The sequence below is a fragment of the Macrobrachium rosenbergii genome, chromosome 4, assembly GCF_040412425.1.
Source record: "Macrobrachium rosenbergii isolate ZJJX-2024 chromosome 4, ASM4041242v1, whole genome shotgun sequence".
NCBI lineage: Eukaryota > Metazoa > Arthropoda > Malacostraca > Decapoda > Palaemonidae > Macrobrachium > Macrobrachium rosenbergii.
The window spans coordinates 56,104,019-56,118,491 of record NC_089744.1 but is presented as its reverse complement, the minus strand read 5'-3'; the positions used below and the strand labels follow the sequence as shown (position 1 = coordinate 56,118,491).

The 14,473-nt window shown below is 46.1% G+C and overlaps 1 protein-coding gene across 1 annotated transcript in view; it reads left to right on the top strand.

Annotated features, from left to right (window-relative positions):
• The first annotated feature begins 394 nt into the window (after positions 1 to 394).
• Positions 395 to 14,473, top strand: part of LOC136834838 (ankyrin repeat domain-containing protein 27-like) — a 139,028-nt gene continuing 124,949 nt past the window's right edge. Inside the window, exon 1 of the mRNA XM_067097619.1 lies at positions 395 to 568. Within this exon, the coding sequence (XP_066953720.1) occupies positions 521 to 568 (48 nt within the window). The 5' untranslated portion in view covers positions 395 to 520. The remainder of the gene's footprint in view (positions 569 to 14,473) is intronic.

Sequence of the window (14,473 nt, the reverse complement as noted above, 5' to 3'; positions counted from 1 at the left end):
TAAAAGAAAATTATATGCTCTTCCGTCTGGCAGCGTATGACGATTGTTTTCTCCTGTGTACGTCAACTTTAACGTTATTATGACACTCTACGAGATTTTGGCTATATATACTCTTAAAATACTGGAGGTTTAAATAAAAAGTAACTGGTTTAAACAGAAATATATTTAAAATATAGAAATAAAATGTCAATAGATAATAAATTATACAGTGGATTAAAGAGGTAACATTCCATAATTTATTCGTTTCTTATAAAAATAAAAGTGAGGAGGTTACTAGTATATTTATACTAAGAATAAATAGATTAAATTAAGAATAATTAAATAAAAAAAACGATAATCGCAATATGTTTATTGGATTCTAAAACTCTACAAAGTGTAGTAATCATATATTTATGACATTCCATGGCCAGCTGATAAGTGACAACAGAGAACACGTGTGGTGGATAAAATGGTGACCTTCTATTATCGATAGCACATACATCAAGGACGAGTGTGTTACTCTGGATAAACTTTGGTAACAATGACGGATGAAACTTTGGAAGCAAATGCTTTTTATAAGCATTTGAAGGTAAGCCCACAATTTCTTTTCATACTACTTCGTTGTTGCTTGGATGTGTCCAGGGTTAGGCTAACCTTCATCTAATAGCCTGGTATAAATACTGTCTACGCGTATCAGTGCCTTTTTGTGTTCAGTTTTCCAAGGCCTAACCCAGATGTAGTCTTTGTCATGAGGCAACTACAGAAAACATGATATTAATCTGGGCTATTTTACTTTAAACCATTATTTAATTTTTTGCTTGAAAATATCCAGTAGCCTGCAAAATGCCTTGAACGTTTCTGGCATTCGTTTTGTTAGCAAATAGGCCTGAGTACATTGCAGAGGTAATATACTGCACCCTTATGTCCTACAATTTGGGGGACCACATTGGGAAAGGGTAAAACTGGAGACTACTACCGTGCACCTTTGCTTCAGTAACTACCAGTTTAAATGCAAAGTGGGCACCAGTTCTCGACTGAGTTTTTTGCTTTGTTGTTAAGTGTCTTAATAGGCCTAGATCCCCATTGCCTCGTAGGGTTTCTGGACTAAATGCACCAATGCCTCAATGCACCAACACTAGTCTGAATGCACCACGTATCATGGTCCGAAAGTACTGAGTAGCTGGTCCCAATGCACCACTTCCTAATTAAAGGCATCTTTCCTTGTGGTTCCAATGCACCAACTTAATTCACATAACACCTGCTCTTTGGGGAACTATATAGGTAACTGTATTCACTTTGCAGGATTATTTTCTTTTATATAGTGAATCATTTACAAAGTCTTGACTAAGAATGTTATAAAACCAACAAATACATTATGCTATGAGAAGAAGGTTAAAACTAACCAATTAAAATGCATTATTCCATATGGGCCCAATGCACCAACTTAATTCACTTAACACTTGTTCTTTGGGTAACTATATAGGTAACTATATATATTCACTTTGCAGGATTATTTTCTTGATAAAGTGAACCATTTTAAAAATTTGGATCATGTCAAGATTAGCAAACCCACTCTCAGCAGGGTTCACAATTCTTTACAAGAAGATTATTGGGTCCGTTATTCGTTGCATAGGAATAATTGGGTTCACTGTTCTAGACATGAACACTTCGGTACCAGACATTTGATCCCCCAGGGGCTAGTACTCAACAAGGCGAAATACATTTGACCCCCCAGGGGCTAGTACTAAACACGGCGAAACAGTGTAGATGAATGACTGTTTCGCCATGTTCAGTAGTAGCCCTCATATGGAATTGGAGTTCGAACCAGAAAGGGTTGGCCGTTCTTTACGTGGAGATTATTGGGTTTGCTGTTCTTGACATGGAGATGTTAGGTTCGCTAATCTTGACATGATCCAAAAGGTCTGAATAAAAATAGAATATTACAAAACCAACAAACATATTATGCTCTGAGGGAGAAGTTTAAAACTTTACTACCTTGCTAGGTAGCTACCTCTTAATTTAAACTACAAGCCTAACTGTTTCTGAATAAAAATAGAGTATTACAAAACCAACAAACACATTATGCTATGAGGGAGAAGTTTAAAACTTTACTACCTTACTAGGTAGCTACATCTTAATTTAAAGTACAAGCCTAACTGTTTCTGTAGCTGGTAGTTAACGTCTAAAAAAAATTATGTAATTAAGGATGAACTGTTGAAATTGAGCAGGCATGAGAATGTTTTCTCAGTTATAACTTTGAAAGTAGACGTATACAGCAGAACTTTCTCCATATACCATGACCACAAGACCTAGGAATAAGTTCAACCCCCACTCTTGTGTGGTGTGTGAAGGGGAAGTATGACCACGTCAAGAAGCTATGCAGTGTGATGTCTGTGATGCTTGGTAGCACAGAATTTGTAACTGGTTGGTAAAACTTCAGTATTATTTTTTTTTCAAAGTATTAGAAGAATTAATAGGTTTCAATGTATGTAAATGAGGAGTTGTGCAAAATCTGTAGGTGTGGTCAGATAATGGATCAGTGTGTGTGTGTGTGTGTGGAGACAGTTAAGAATGTAAACAAACCTCTGAATGTTTTCAACAAAGGTACATGCATACCAAATATGAACCTTATTAGTTAAGGTATGAAGAAGACATGAAATGACAACAAAGATAAAGGGAAAAAATAGCACCCATAAACGGGCACTGAAGCTCACCTGATATACCTTCAACCATTATTACATCGCTGTTATTCAGTAGCATTTGTGCTAAGATGGTGATGAACTCTATATATTCATGGATTAAAAAGATATTAATTAATGAAATAATTGTGGCCTTTGACTTTTACCCTTGACCTCTACATATGGAATGTTATTCGGTAGCACTTGTCCTAAGGTATATGCTTTTTAAATATGATCCTGAAATGTTTCTGCATTAAAAGTATATGAATCAACAAAAAAAAAAAAATTGACCGTAATTGCTCCATCTACATATGGACTCATATTGCATAGTCCTTATCCTAAGATATAACTATACCAAATAGGAGTCTGATATATTTCTGCATTAAAAAGATACAAACCAACAAAAAGTGTATACCAAAACAGCAAAAGTTTTATTTCAACTAATATGATCTTTGTACTTGTATTGTATAGTTCTTACCCCAAGGTATATGCACACCAAATATGAACCTGATTGGTTGTTGTATTAAAAAGATATGAGCTGAGAAAAAAGTGAATACCAAATTGATGACACAGACACACACATGCGCATTATGCCATCACTCCACCTCATCAGGTGAGCTAAAAATCAAGTGTCAACACCTCAATAATAACCTGTTTATTTATAGAAAAATTTGCATCTGACACTTAGATGGGACTTGAAACATGTTTGCTCCAACTTGATATACAAACCGTCGGTCCTTTACTGGAGGAATTACTTTCAGCATAGGCTGGAAATGGCCGTTAAACTCTTGAGCAAGGTGGTTAGGCAGTAACTGCCGCCAGGTAGGTGGGAATGCCTGCCTGCCTGGATGTAAGCATTCCAGTTTGCTTTTGGCCATCATGCATTGCAGACGTGTTTTTGGTTCTCTCTGCTTGACTGTTGTTAAGCTCTTATTACCCTGGTGGGATGTTTCTGTATTTTTGTGTATATATGTGTGTATTTGATATTTATTAATACAAACCCACGATTTGTGATAACCTTGCACAAGCCGTTGTTTCCTGCGCTGTGTCTTGGGTTTGACGGCCAAGGGCGTAATTTGAGAAGCGTAACCAAGTGTTAATGCTTCTCTTCCAGTAGCCCTTTATGTAGATACTGAAGGAGTTCCCCTGTACATTCGGGGATATTAGATTGGGACGCAATATCTTCGCTCCTCTACATTGATCGGGACGTAAGAGTTTGCTTCCCTTCTTGGGCTCCCACCCTCCGTGTATAAGGGGCATCACTACTTCCTTCTTACTTATGCTGAGTGTTGCTTCGCTGCCTGTGCTTAGAGAACTACGGGGCAGGTGGGAGGTTGCGGGCATCGTCTGTAAGTTCTGCTTCCATGGCACCCTTGGTGGTCTCCCCTCCGTCCTTTTTCTCTTCCTGTAGGTTCTTCCTTCTCCCCTTCAGTAGAGATCTTTCTCCTTCGCCCTCTTCACTCGCTCGTCAGGTGAAGACTGTCGGGGGGGGGGGCATGGTCAGGCGACCTCCTCTAGAGTACCTCCTCTAGCTGTGTAGGGCAGTTCCCCTTGTAGCAGGAGGAGTCTTCCTTTGCCAATCATCTTTGCTTTTTCTTTCAGGTTGACAGTGAGCATCGCAGACACAGCAGTAGCTGGCTGGATATCTCAGGGGATATCTCACATGAAGCAGTCCCGACATTCATTTAGTGTTGCTTCGGGATCGACCACAGTACCTGGTTAGATGACATATATCCACGTCGGGATCATTCTGACTCTGTTCCCCCCGATGTGGATCGATCGCTGTCATTGCTGGTCTTCATGTGTGCTGTTGCACTGCCTCTGGCGTATCTGTGGTCCATCTGCTCCAGCTGTTCCCTGTGTTATGCTCCTGTTAACTTGATGACAGTCTCTGGGCTGCTCTTCCTGGTCTCCTGCCGCAGCCACCCTGATCGTTCCTGTCGCTGCTGGCGACTTTCATGTGACATTTCTGTCTGTTGCAGTAGCTCCTGCCTTCCGAACCGCTTCCATAGCTCCTGCATCGGATGTCCTGATCGTGTCTACTGTTTCTCCTAGTGTTCGTGCCCGGGGCCGCCCTCTTGGTGTTCCTGCCAGCTGCCCTGGAGGTTATGATGTCCGCCATCCTGTAGAAGATATCAGCGTGAAGGTGAAGGAAGTTGCCTTGTGGAAGTGACGTTCCTGGCCGTTGCAGTAGCTCCTGCCTTCCGAATCTCTGCCGTGGCTCCTGCATCGGCTGTCCTGATCATGCCTGCCGCTTCTCTTGGCGGTCGTGCCCCGGGGCCGCTTCCGTCGTGTTTCTGCCAGCTGCCCTAGAGGTCACGATGTCCGCCATCCTGTAGAAGATGTCGGCGTGAAGATGAAGGAAGTTGCCCTGTGGAAGTGATGTTCCTGGCTGTTGCAGTAGCTCCCGCCTTCCGAACCGCTGCCGTAGCTCCTGCATCGGCTGTCCTGATCATGCCTGCTGCTTCTGGTGGTGGTGTCCTAGGCCGCTTCTGTTGTGTTCCTGCCTGACTGCCCTGGAGGTTATGATGTTTCATGTCCACCATCCTGTTGAAGATGTCGGAGTGGAGGTGAAGGAAGTTGCCACGTAGAAGTAGCCGCCGTCTTCATCGTATCTTCGATTTCGTCTTCTGCTGCCTCTTCCCTTCCTCTCCTGAGGTCCAAAGGGGTCCCAGGAATCAGACAGACCTCCATCAGCCGAAGGAGAGGAAAGCTGCTTCTTCCCCTTGATGCCCTTAGACGTCTAGGGACTGCCTCCTTCCGAGGAGGCAATGGGTCTCTCGTTGGCTCTTCCCGACCTTCGGGTTAGGAAACCGATTCGCATAGCCCTGGGTTTTGTGTTTTGGAAGCCGTGGGCGCGCAGACCTGGGTTTGCGATCCTGTTCCCAGTCCTAGAGGTTCCGCCTCTAAGACGGGGGTTGCTTCGGGCGCTTGTTGGTGAGCCGCTCCGAGTGCTCGAGATTTTATGGAATATCGAGTATCCCGATCTGGTCTGGAGAGATCTTCCTCGGCCCAGTTCGGGAGCAGTGCGAGAGAAAGGGCCGAGGCACCCAGGTGTCTCATCTCTTCCTGCCAGCACCACAAGCGCTCCCTGAGTGCTTGCCAGTGCTCGGTCGGGTTCCCAGCCTGGTGTCTCGATCCTGTTGGTTCGAACACCAGAAGAAGCAGGGAAGAGATTCTCTTCGGGAGTCCTGCGGGACTTCTAAGGGACTGACTCTCTTCCGGGAGACAAGTTTCTCTCGTTGGCTCTTCCCCTTAGGCGGGAACCTATTTGCATTCTCCTGTGGGGTCTGGCGTTTCGGGGGCCACGAGAGCGCGGCCTCTCAAGGCGACGCCCTCGTTGCCAGTCTTGAAAGTCTGTGTCTAAGACTGGTTCTGTGCTTGGCTCTTTCGATCTCTTAGGAAACTGAAAGCAGCCACTCCCGATTTTTGGGAGTCTCGTGGGTAGCTCGAATTCTGTGAATCACGACCGCTTTCCTGACGAGAGGCACAGGACAAGAGAAAGTGCCGGGACACCAGGCGTCTCAATACTGCCTGCCAACTGCTTCGGTTGCTCAGCCGGGCTTCATTCTTGTGTCTTGAACCTTAGGGTTTGAGCATGCAGGATAGCAGACACAGAATTCCCCTTTGAACCTTCTTCTCGAGGGGCCTCGGCCTCGAAGGAGTTTAGAGTTGGGGAAACTAGCAATAGTTTACGGCAGATGAGTTCCACCCTGCCCAGTTCCAATTGTGTTTGCGCAATTGGCTTGGCTCGGCTTGGCCCCTGTCGCGCTTACGACACTGGCTCGGTTCGACTCGGCTCGCTCGGCTTGCAAGACTGGCTCGGCTCAGCTCGTCCCGCCTGCTTCCCAGTCCAACGCATACCAACCAACTGGATCGCATTCGCTTGATCGGCTTGGTTCGGTGCAGCTCGGCCCGGCCCTACTTGGTTTTTTCCGATTCGGGTTCTCAGCTATGTTCGAGTGAACTTTCTGCTCTTCCCAGGAAAGCGCTTTGCCACGGCACTAGCACTCTTCTTCCCGTGTGGCAGTAATCTCCTTCGGTTGAATATCGCTCACGGTCAGCCTCTCATGCTTATCTTACTGGCAGGATGGGTAGGGGTACTCTTTCTCCCCACCTGTTCTCTTCTCCTCTCGGTTGTTCTGTGAGGCGCGAGACAGACCGAGAGAGCTCCAACGAACTTATCTTCGGAGTTCGGCTGCCTGGCGTGCTTTGGGTGTCAGTCCTCCGATTCTCTCGTAGTATAATCAGGTAGCCAAGGAGGGTTTCCTGGGATCTGTCAAGGTCTCCCTCCAAGGGGAGAGGTACAGGAGTTTCACGCTTTTGAAACAGCGAGCGTCTTCCTCTTCAAGTTGCGATTGCCCTCGTGTTTTCGGAGAACTTCACCGATTCGTCGGTGCGAGGATCCCCGGGATGGGACCGTGGCTCCCACAATGAATAATCTTCATTACTCGCAACCCTTTCAGTTCCCAAAGGGCCGAGAGTGTCGGGGACCACCGCGGTCCTGGCTTCTGAGAGCATTCTCGACCTGATGAATTCTTTTCTTCGAAGGAGTTCATTCAGGTCGAGACACCAAGCTTCTCCCTTGCCTCGACAGAATATGAATTCTTCTTGCCTCAAAGGGTCTTGCTGACTGCAGTTTTGTGGGCAATTCTGGTGCTAGGAAGAAGGACTTTGTCCCAATTCGGATCTCCGGTTTCGTAAGTCACAAGTTGGCTCGACCCGTAGGAACGAACCTTTACTTGGTTCTGCCTTTCTCTTTCAGAGATTTGCCAGATACCTTGGTAATCAAGGTTCATACCAGGGCACTGCCTTGCCCTTTGGACAACGGCCAAGACCTTTGGGTCTTAGTCATCTCGACTCGACTTTGAGTTCAAGCCAGCCCCCCTCAACTCCTTAGCTAAGAAGTCCCAGGCTTCGGAAGAAGATTGCAGAACACATAGTCTCTTCTTCCCTTCTAGGAAAGTGCACATAACTGTGTCTCTTTCCACCCTCTTTCCCATATGGGAGGAGGGAAGAAGGGAAGAGAGAAAAGAAATATTGACTGGAAATAAGTTCTCCTACTGCTGATGCCTGAATGAAATGATACTTATCGAGAGTCTGGAGCTGGTGGCGACATTGCCGAGACCTGGGAATGGATTCCTTCAGGAGAAGTATCCATTTCCCTTAGGTCTCGGCAATTCTTTTCATCGAAGTTCCATTCCGCCTCCTCTCCCATGCTCCCAATTCGGGAAATGCCAGCCCGGCTAGAGCTAACTGTCTCGGTATCCTGTCATCTTGGAGAAGCTTCCCCATGGTGGAGAATGGAAGTCTGCTTCCATTCCGGTTAATGCTTGATTGAAGGAACCTTCAAATATGCTTGTATATTCCCCTCACATCTTGTGTCTACTTAGCAATTCACCGGTTGAGGAATAGGCGCACACTGGTAAGACCTTGTCTTGACGGTGTGTGACCGAGACAATTTGTACCTTCTCATCACCGTCCTAGGCTCAGGGCAGCCTTTTGGCCTTCCGAGAATTCAGGATGAGTTTTGCGACACTCGCTTGGCATTTGTCAACAAACAAGAGGTAATCATTTTTTCCTCCTGTTTCATCTGTCGACATTTGCAGGTACTCGAGTGTTCTATTGCACACTCGACAGCTCAGTTAACCAGATGCATTCCCGGTGGGGATGTATTGGTAGATGAGCCTGGCCTCAGGTTTGAGTGATCGGGACGGAACATGCTGCTCACTCTTTTCTTCACGAAGGTTCATGCAGAGACTCCTCGACTGAGAAATCCCTACCATCCTTCTGTTGCCTCCCTGCACAACAAGTCGGTAGTTTTTCTCGTTCCTTCATACCAGACCATGGGCCGCTACGGTGAGGCATGTTGTCTTTTTTGGGGCAAATTTGATATCTACATTTTTTCCCCTCCGTATTTGTTTCGCTAGGGGTTCACAAGCATTGTTCATCCCAAGTTACAGACAAATACTTGAAGACTTCACCTTCATCTGACCTGATAGCCAAGGCATCGAGAAGAGTTCTGCTTGACCCAACCTCCTGTAGCAGCTACACAAGAAGCGGTTCTTCAGGCAGTACATCCCTGTGTGTTCAGGACTGGGAGACCTTCTAGCTTTCCTTGCAAGCACAGGCTTTCTCGCCGAGTGGCAACAGGTATAGCTGGATATCCCTTGGAGTCCTCTGCAACACTGTCCCAGGGAGTGGATCTGTCTTCGCTGATGGGTGTCATTGACAGAACTTCTTCTCAGGTCAGAGTCGCTCTTTAAGTCTGGACTTCCTCATCTTCTCTGCCGAGGGTTGCTTCTCTCCCTTTCACTTGTGAAGAATGTAGGCCCTTGCGACCTAGTCTTCTATCTGAAGTAGCCCTCATCTCCTCAGTCATGAGTTAGCTACGGATGAGAAGTTCCTTCGGTCGTGCTGTCCCAGGGAACTGTTCCCTGGGTGGTATGTGACTCTCGTTTAGGGTTCCCGTCCGTGCTGTGCACGCACCCTTACGAGAGTCATCGTATAGAGATGTGCCCTCTTAGGACCATCTCTCATCTTACTCCGACCTTGGCGTAGAAGATGGAAGAACAGGGATGGGGATCATACCTATGGAAGAACAGGGATGGTTTAGTCCTTATTGTTCCCCTCCTCCTTGGACTTTGTGTCGATGATCCAGATCATTCGTTACTTTGTCCTATTAGGGAGCTGTGGCACTTTCCGAAAGGCTTGACATTCCTAACTTGGATGTCATCAACGTTTTCGCTAGTACTCTCTCTCCCAAGGAAGAGGTGTCTAAGGACACATCTTCCCCATGACTTCGTGAAGCGATCAAAGGAGGTGCTCGGCAGCTGACGACAACGATACCGCTACCTTCCACCCAAGAGCTCACAAAGTCGATGGCTTGGTCCATCCCTTGCATTCCGGAAGTTTCTGTCGGTCTGGAAGCAAGACGTGGTCTCATAGACCATACTCTTGTCTTCCTGTGGTCTTCCCCACAGGTCCTTGGAACCTTTTTTCCTTGGCCCTGTGGTGGCTGCTCAACAAGTTGTGTTGTCTTACCCGGCTCCTTCAAGAGGACGAGTAACATCTCACCTAACAACATCACTTTCGTGGGAGTAAGCCCAAGACCAGTCTAGGACCTGCTCCACTGTCTGCTTCTTGGCCAGAACTATCAAGAGTGGCTCAAGTCCTTGCCCAAGAAATGAGGAAGAAGTCCTATTTGCAGAAGTGGGAGCCAGTCTTCTTGAGTTTTGGTAGAAGTTGAGCATCAGAGGGACAGAACAGTGGATTGTCAAGGTTCTGAGGGAGGACTACTCCATTCCGTTCTTGGAGATCCCACCTTTGGTACCTTCTCCCATCGTTTTGACAGCCTACTCAAGTGGTTTGGAAAAACTTTCGGCCCTCTTGTAGGAGGTCTCCTCTGTTCTTCGAAAGAGAGCCATAGAAGAAGTCAAGGACATCAACTCAGAGGGCTTCTACTACTGCCTGTTTGTGGTCCCCAAATCATTGGGGTTTGGAGACCAGTCCTCAACGTAATTGCCCTCATTCTCTTTGTCCGACAGACAAAGTTCAGATGGAGACAAAACAGTCAGTCCGTTCATCCATTCACCAGGATAACCTTGGATATGCAGGACGCATGCTTCCACTTCCCCATCCATCCGGACTCCAGGAAGTATCTAAGGTTTGTCTTCCAGGGCACTCTTCTCAGGCACCCCACATCAGCATCTAAATGTCTGCCTCCTTTCGGAGCGCCCGGCGCCAGCTCCCAAGCGCCTGACGCCAGCTAAATCTTCCAGTTTCACGCTCTTTGCTTCGGCCCCTCTACAGCACCTCAAGTGTTCACTCGAGTCCTCACTCCTATAGCTAAATGACTTCATTTAATAGGCATAAACGTGTCTATATCTGGATGACTTGCCTCTTCAACCCCCTTCAAGGGAAAAGTGCACAAAGGACTTGAACATCTCCTCCCTCATGAACTGGGAATTATCAACTACCTTCAGAAGTCCCAGTTGGCCCCATCGCAAGAGTTCCTCTATTTTGGGATGTGTCTCAGCTCTCGGACTTTTCGGGCTTTTCCGTCTGCCAAGAGAATTGCCAGCTGCCTTCAGATGGTCCACAAGTTTCTAGCCTCTTCGTCTTGCTTGGTCCGTCAGTGGATGAGCCTACTGGGGATTCTGTCGTCCATCAAGACGTTCGTCAAGTTAGACAAACTTCTCATGAAAGTTTTGCAATTCTTCCTCAGGCCAACTGGAGCATGGAAACTCAGCTGGACACCTACGCATTTCTCATCAACCCGGAGATCAAGTTGGACCGGCATGGTGGCGGTCTAAATGTAGACTTTTGGAAGGAAAGCCTTTCGTCCTCTGAGCCCAGACCTAGACTACTTTTCAGACTCCTTGGTTCTAGGTTGGAGAGTCCTCTTGGGGAACCGGGAAGTTTCCAGGATGTGGTCGCCGGAAGAACAGAACCTTCACTCCAGTGCCAGAGATCTAAAAGCAGTTCACTTAGGGCTTCAGTGCTTCCCGACACTAGTTCACAACAAGACTGTGGTAGTCCATTCAGATGATACCACAGCCCTAACATACATACAAAAGTGAGGCAGCACTCACTCATTTTCTCTCTGCCAGACAGCGAGAGACCCTCTACTGTAGACAGATCAAATCAAATGAGTCTATTCACTTGATTTATTCAGGGCAAACTAGATATTCTGGCAGATGAACTGAGCTGTCAAAAAGTAGGTCCTTCCCACCGAGTGGACCTTGGATCCCCTGGTCTATCAGAATTTGCTATATCATGGGGCAGGCCGGCATTGGACCTGTTTGCCACCTCAAGGAACCATTGCCTTTCTCTCTTTTGTTCTCAGGCCCTGGACCCTCTAGCATGGGCAACAGACACCATACTGCAAGATTGGTCCCACTGCATCAAAACAGCTGATCCCAAAAACAGCTCCAGTATCATTGCCTTAACAGCTGTGAAAGCAACCCACCATCACAACATCACCAAAACAGCATAGATGGCAAACAGGCCCCATTGGAGCAGCTACCTCACCACTAGAGATACGCCAACTTCTACAAGACTATCAAGAGGTCTCCAAAGACGATCTGCAGCACAACTTAACCAAACCAGCAAATACAACATCCAGCACCATATAGAAGTGGAAGGCCCCCCAGTCCACGCACGCTTCAGACAGTTAGCCCCCAGAGAAACTTGCCTGTGCCAAACAAGTGTTCAGGGAAATGGAAAATGCAGGAGTATGCCGAAAAGCCCCCCAGCCCATGGTACCGAAACCCAACAGAACATGGCGCCCATGCGGAGACTACTGGTGGCTAAACATCAAAACGAAGCCAGATAGAGAATCGTTGCCAAACATGGCAGATATAACCAACCAAATGAACAGAACAAAGATCTTCACCAAAATAGACCTGCTGAAGGGATACTTCCAAGCTCCAGTAATGAAGGAATATATAGAAAAGACCACAATCATCACCACCTTCGTCACCTTCACGTTCAACTGCAGCTGTTTTGGCCTTCGGAATGCAGGGGCAACCTTCCAGATACTTATGGACGAACTGCTGGGTGACCTTCCCTTCTGTGTGGTCTATGTAGACGACATCCTCATATTTAGCCCCAACCTCAAGCAACATCTTAAGGATGTTAAAAGGACGCTGCAGATACATAAAGAAAACGGACTCTTAATAAGAGACGACAAGTGTGAATGGGCAAAGAAAATTGTGGAATTCCTGGGACATCAAATAAGCTCAGACGACATTAAACCCCTCCCAAAGAAAGTAAAAGCAATTACAGTGCCAACTTCCCAAAACCAACAACAGTCAAAGCAGGACAAGAATTTTCAGGACTAATGAACTATTATCATAGATTTATCCCAAATATTGCTAAAATCATAAGTCCAACCAACACATGTTTACAAGGAAAACCTAAAAAATTAAGTTGGTCAGAAGTTCAAGGTAATGCATTTCTTTCAACAAAACAAGCAGTGACCTTTGCAGCCACATTAATCTTTCCTCTACCTTGCCCACAACCTGTCCTACTGGCCAGGCAATCGCCCTAAGTTTAGCAGAGCAGTACATCTGGTAGGAAATGAAAAAGGACATAAAAAATTGGACGAGAGAATGCCTGCCATGTTAGGCGTCAAAAATAACAAGGCACATTGAGAGCGGAATAGGAGAGTTTCACACACACTGCCGACTTGCCCACATCCATGTTGACATAGTGGGACCTCTACCTGCCTCCAAGGGGTACAGATACTTGTTCACCATCATCAACAGAAATACCAGGTGACCTGAAGCAATACTGACATGGCAACAGACATTGGAGAGTTGTGTGAAAGCTCTCATCGGATGGGTCAGCAGACACGGAATCCCACAGATCATCACGAGTGATAAGGGGGGCAACTTCATGTCTGCCTTATGGAATGCCCTCACAGACAGTTTTGGGACAAAGATAATACTCACAACGGCCTGTAACCCAGAAGCTAACGTCATCATCGAAAGGCTACACCGGTCATTGAAAGCATCACTCACTGCTAGATGTCAAGGCAGGAGTTGGAGAAAGGAGTTACCTTGGGTCTTACTGGGCCTGAGAACGTCATCACACGCAGCATTCAAGACATCTCCAGCAGAAGCCCTGTACGGCCAGTCATTAAGATTGCTGGCAGACGTGTCTCAACATCCAACGAGCCCAACATCCCCATCTGACCCCCTGCAAAGCATTAGAACAAATAATGCTGGCCAAGACGACTTACCACAAGGCCAGAAAATTTTACGTCCCCAACGAACTGCAGAACGCAAAATATGCATTCATACGGGTAGACGCACGCAGAACCCCCCCTCTCCCCAGCCTACTCAGTACCATACCGTATCATCCAGAGAAGACACAAAGCCTACCAAATGACAGTGGATGGCAGAACTATGTGGGTCTCCATCAACTGCCTAAAGCCAGCATACCTCCCAGACACCAAGCTACAACCATAGGCCTCTCCAAGGTGGGGGGGGAAGTCCTGTAGGGTCCCACACGGACCCATACACCGTCCATCTTACTGGCCAGCAGATCTCCTCACAGCGAGCACCTCTGCATGCCAAGCACGCGCATACAAGAAACACAGCAGATGTCATGCATCCCTTGTATATATATCATTAATATTATTGTTATGTTAAGTGTATCATTCTTAGTGTAAGCATTACAATGTCAGCATTCCAATTATATATATCATAACTTCATTTGTGTCTTATATATTTATTTATGTGCATCTTTCCATCCTCCAACAAACACAGTTGATTGTACTTTGGCCTCTGTTTTGTTCGCCTTGTGTCAAGCACTGCATTTCTGCTCGCAAGAGCTATTGACTTGTCTGTTTGTCGTTGAATAAATTAGTAAGCTTGTAGATGCAGCCTCTTACTCATGCCTTCGCTATAATAGCTAGACTACTGGTAAATAAAGATGGCCATTCATAGATGGAGCAAAGACTTATGATGGATCAAAGACTTACGATGGATACATATGGCCTTCACTACCTTGTTTAGAAATATTGACACTAACCAGAAAAATGGAGATTTTGAAAGTGTGGGGCCTTAGAATGATGAAATTCCTAGCTGGAGTACTTAAGGAGTTTTGTGATGTACTGTACTATTTTATACATTTTTTGAGATACCCTGAGATTTTCATAGGCACATTTACTTTATCTTTTCATCTGTGCAGTATTGTATTTAATTTTACCTTATCTTTTCGCCTGTATAGCATTTACCATATTTCTTGGCATTGAAGATGCAATTTTTTCGGGAATAAGTCTTGGAAATTTACTGCTTGCCCTCAAC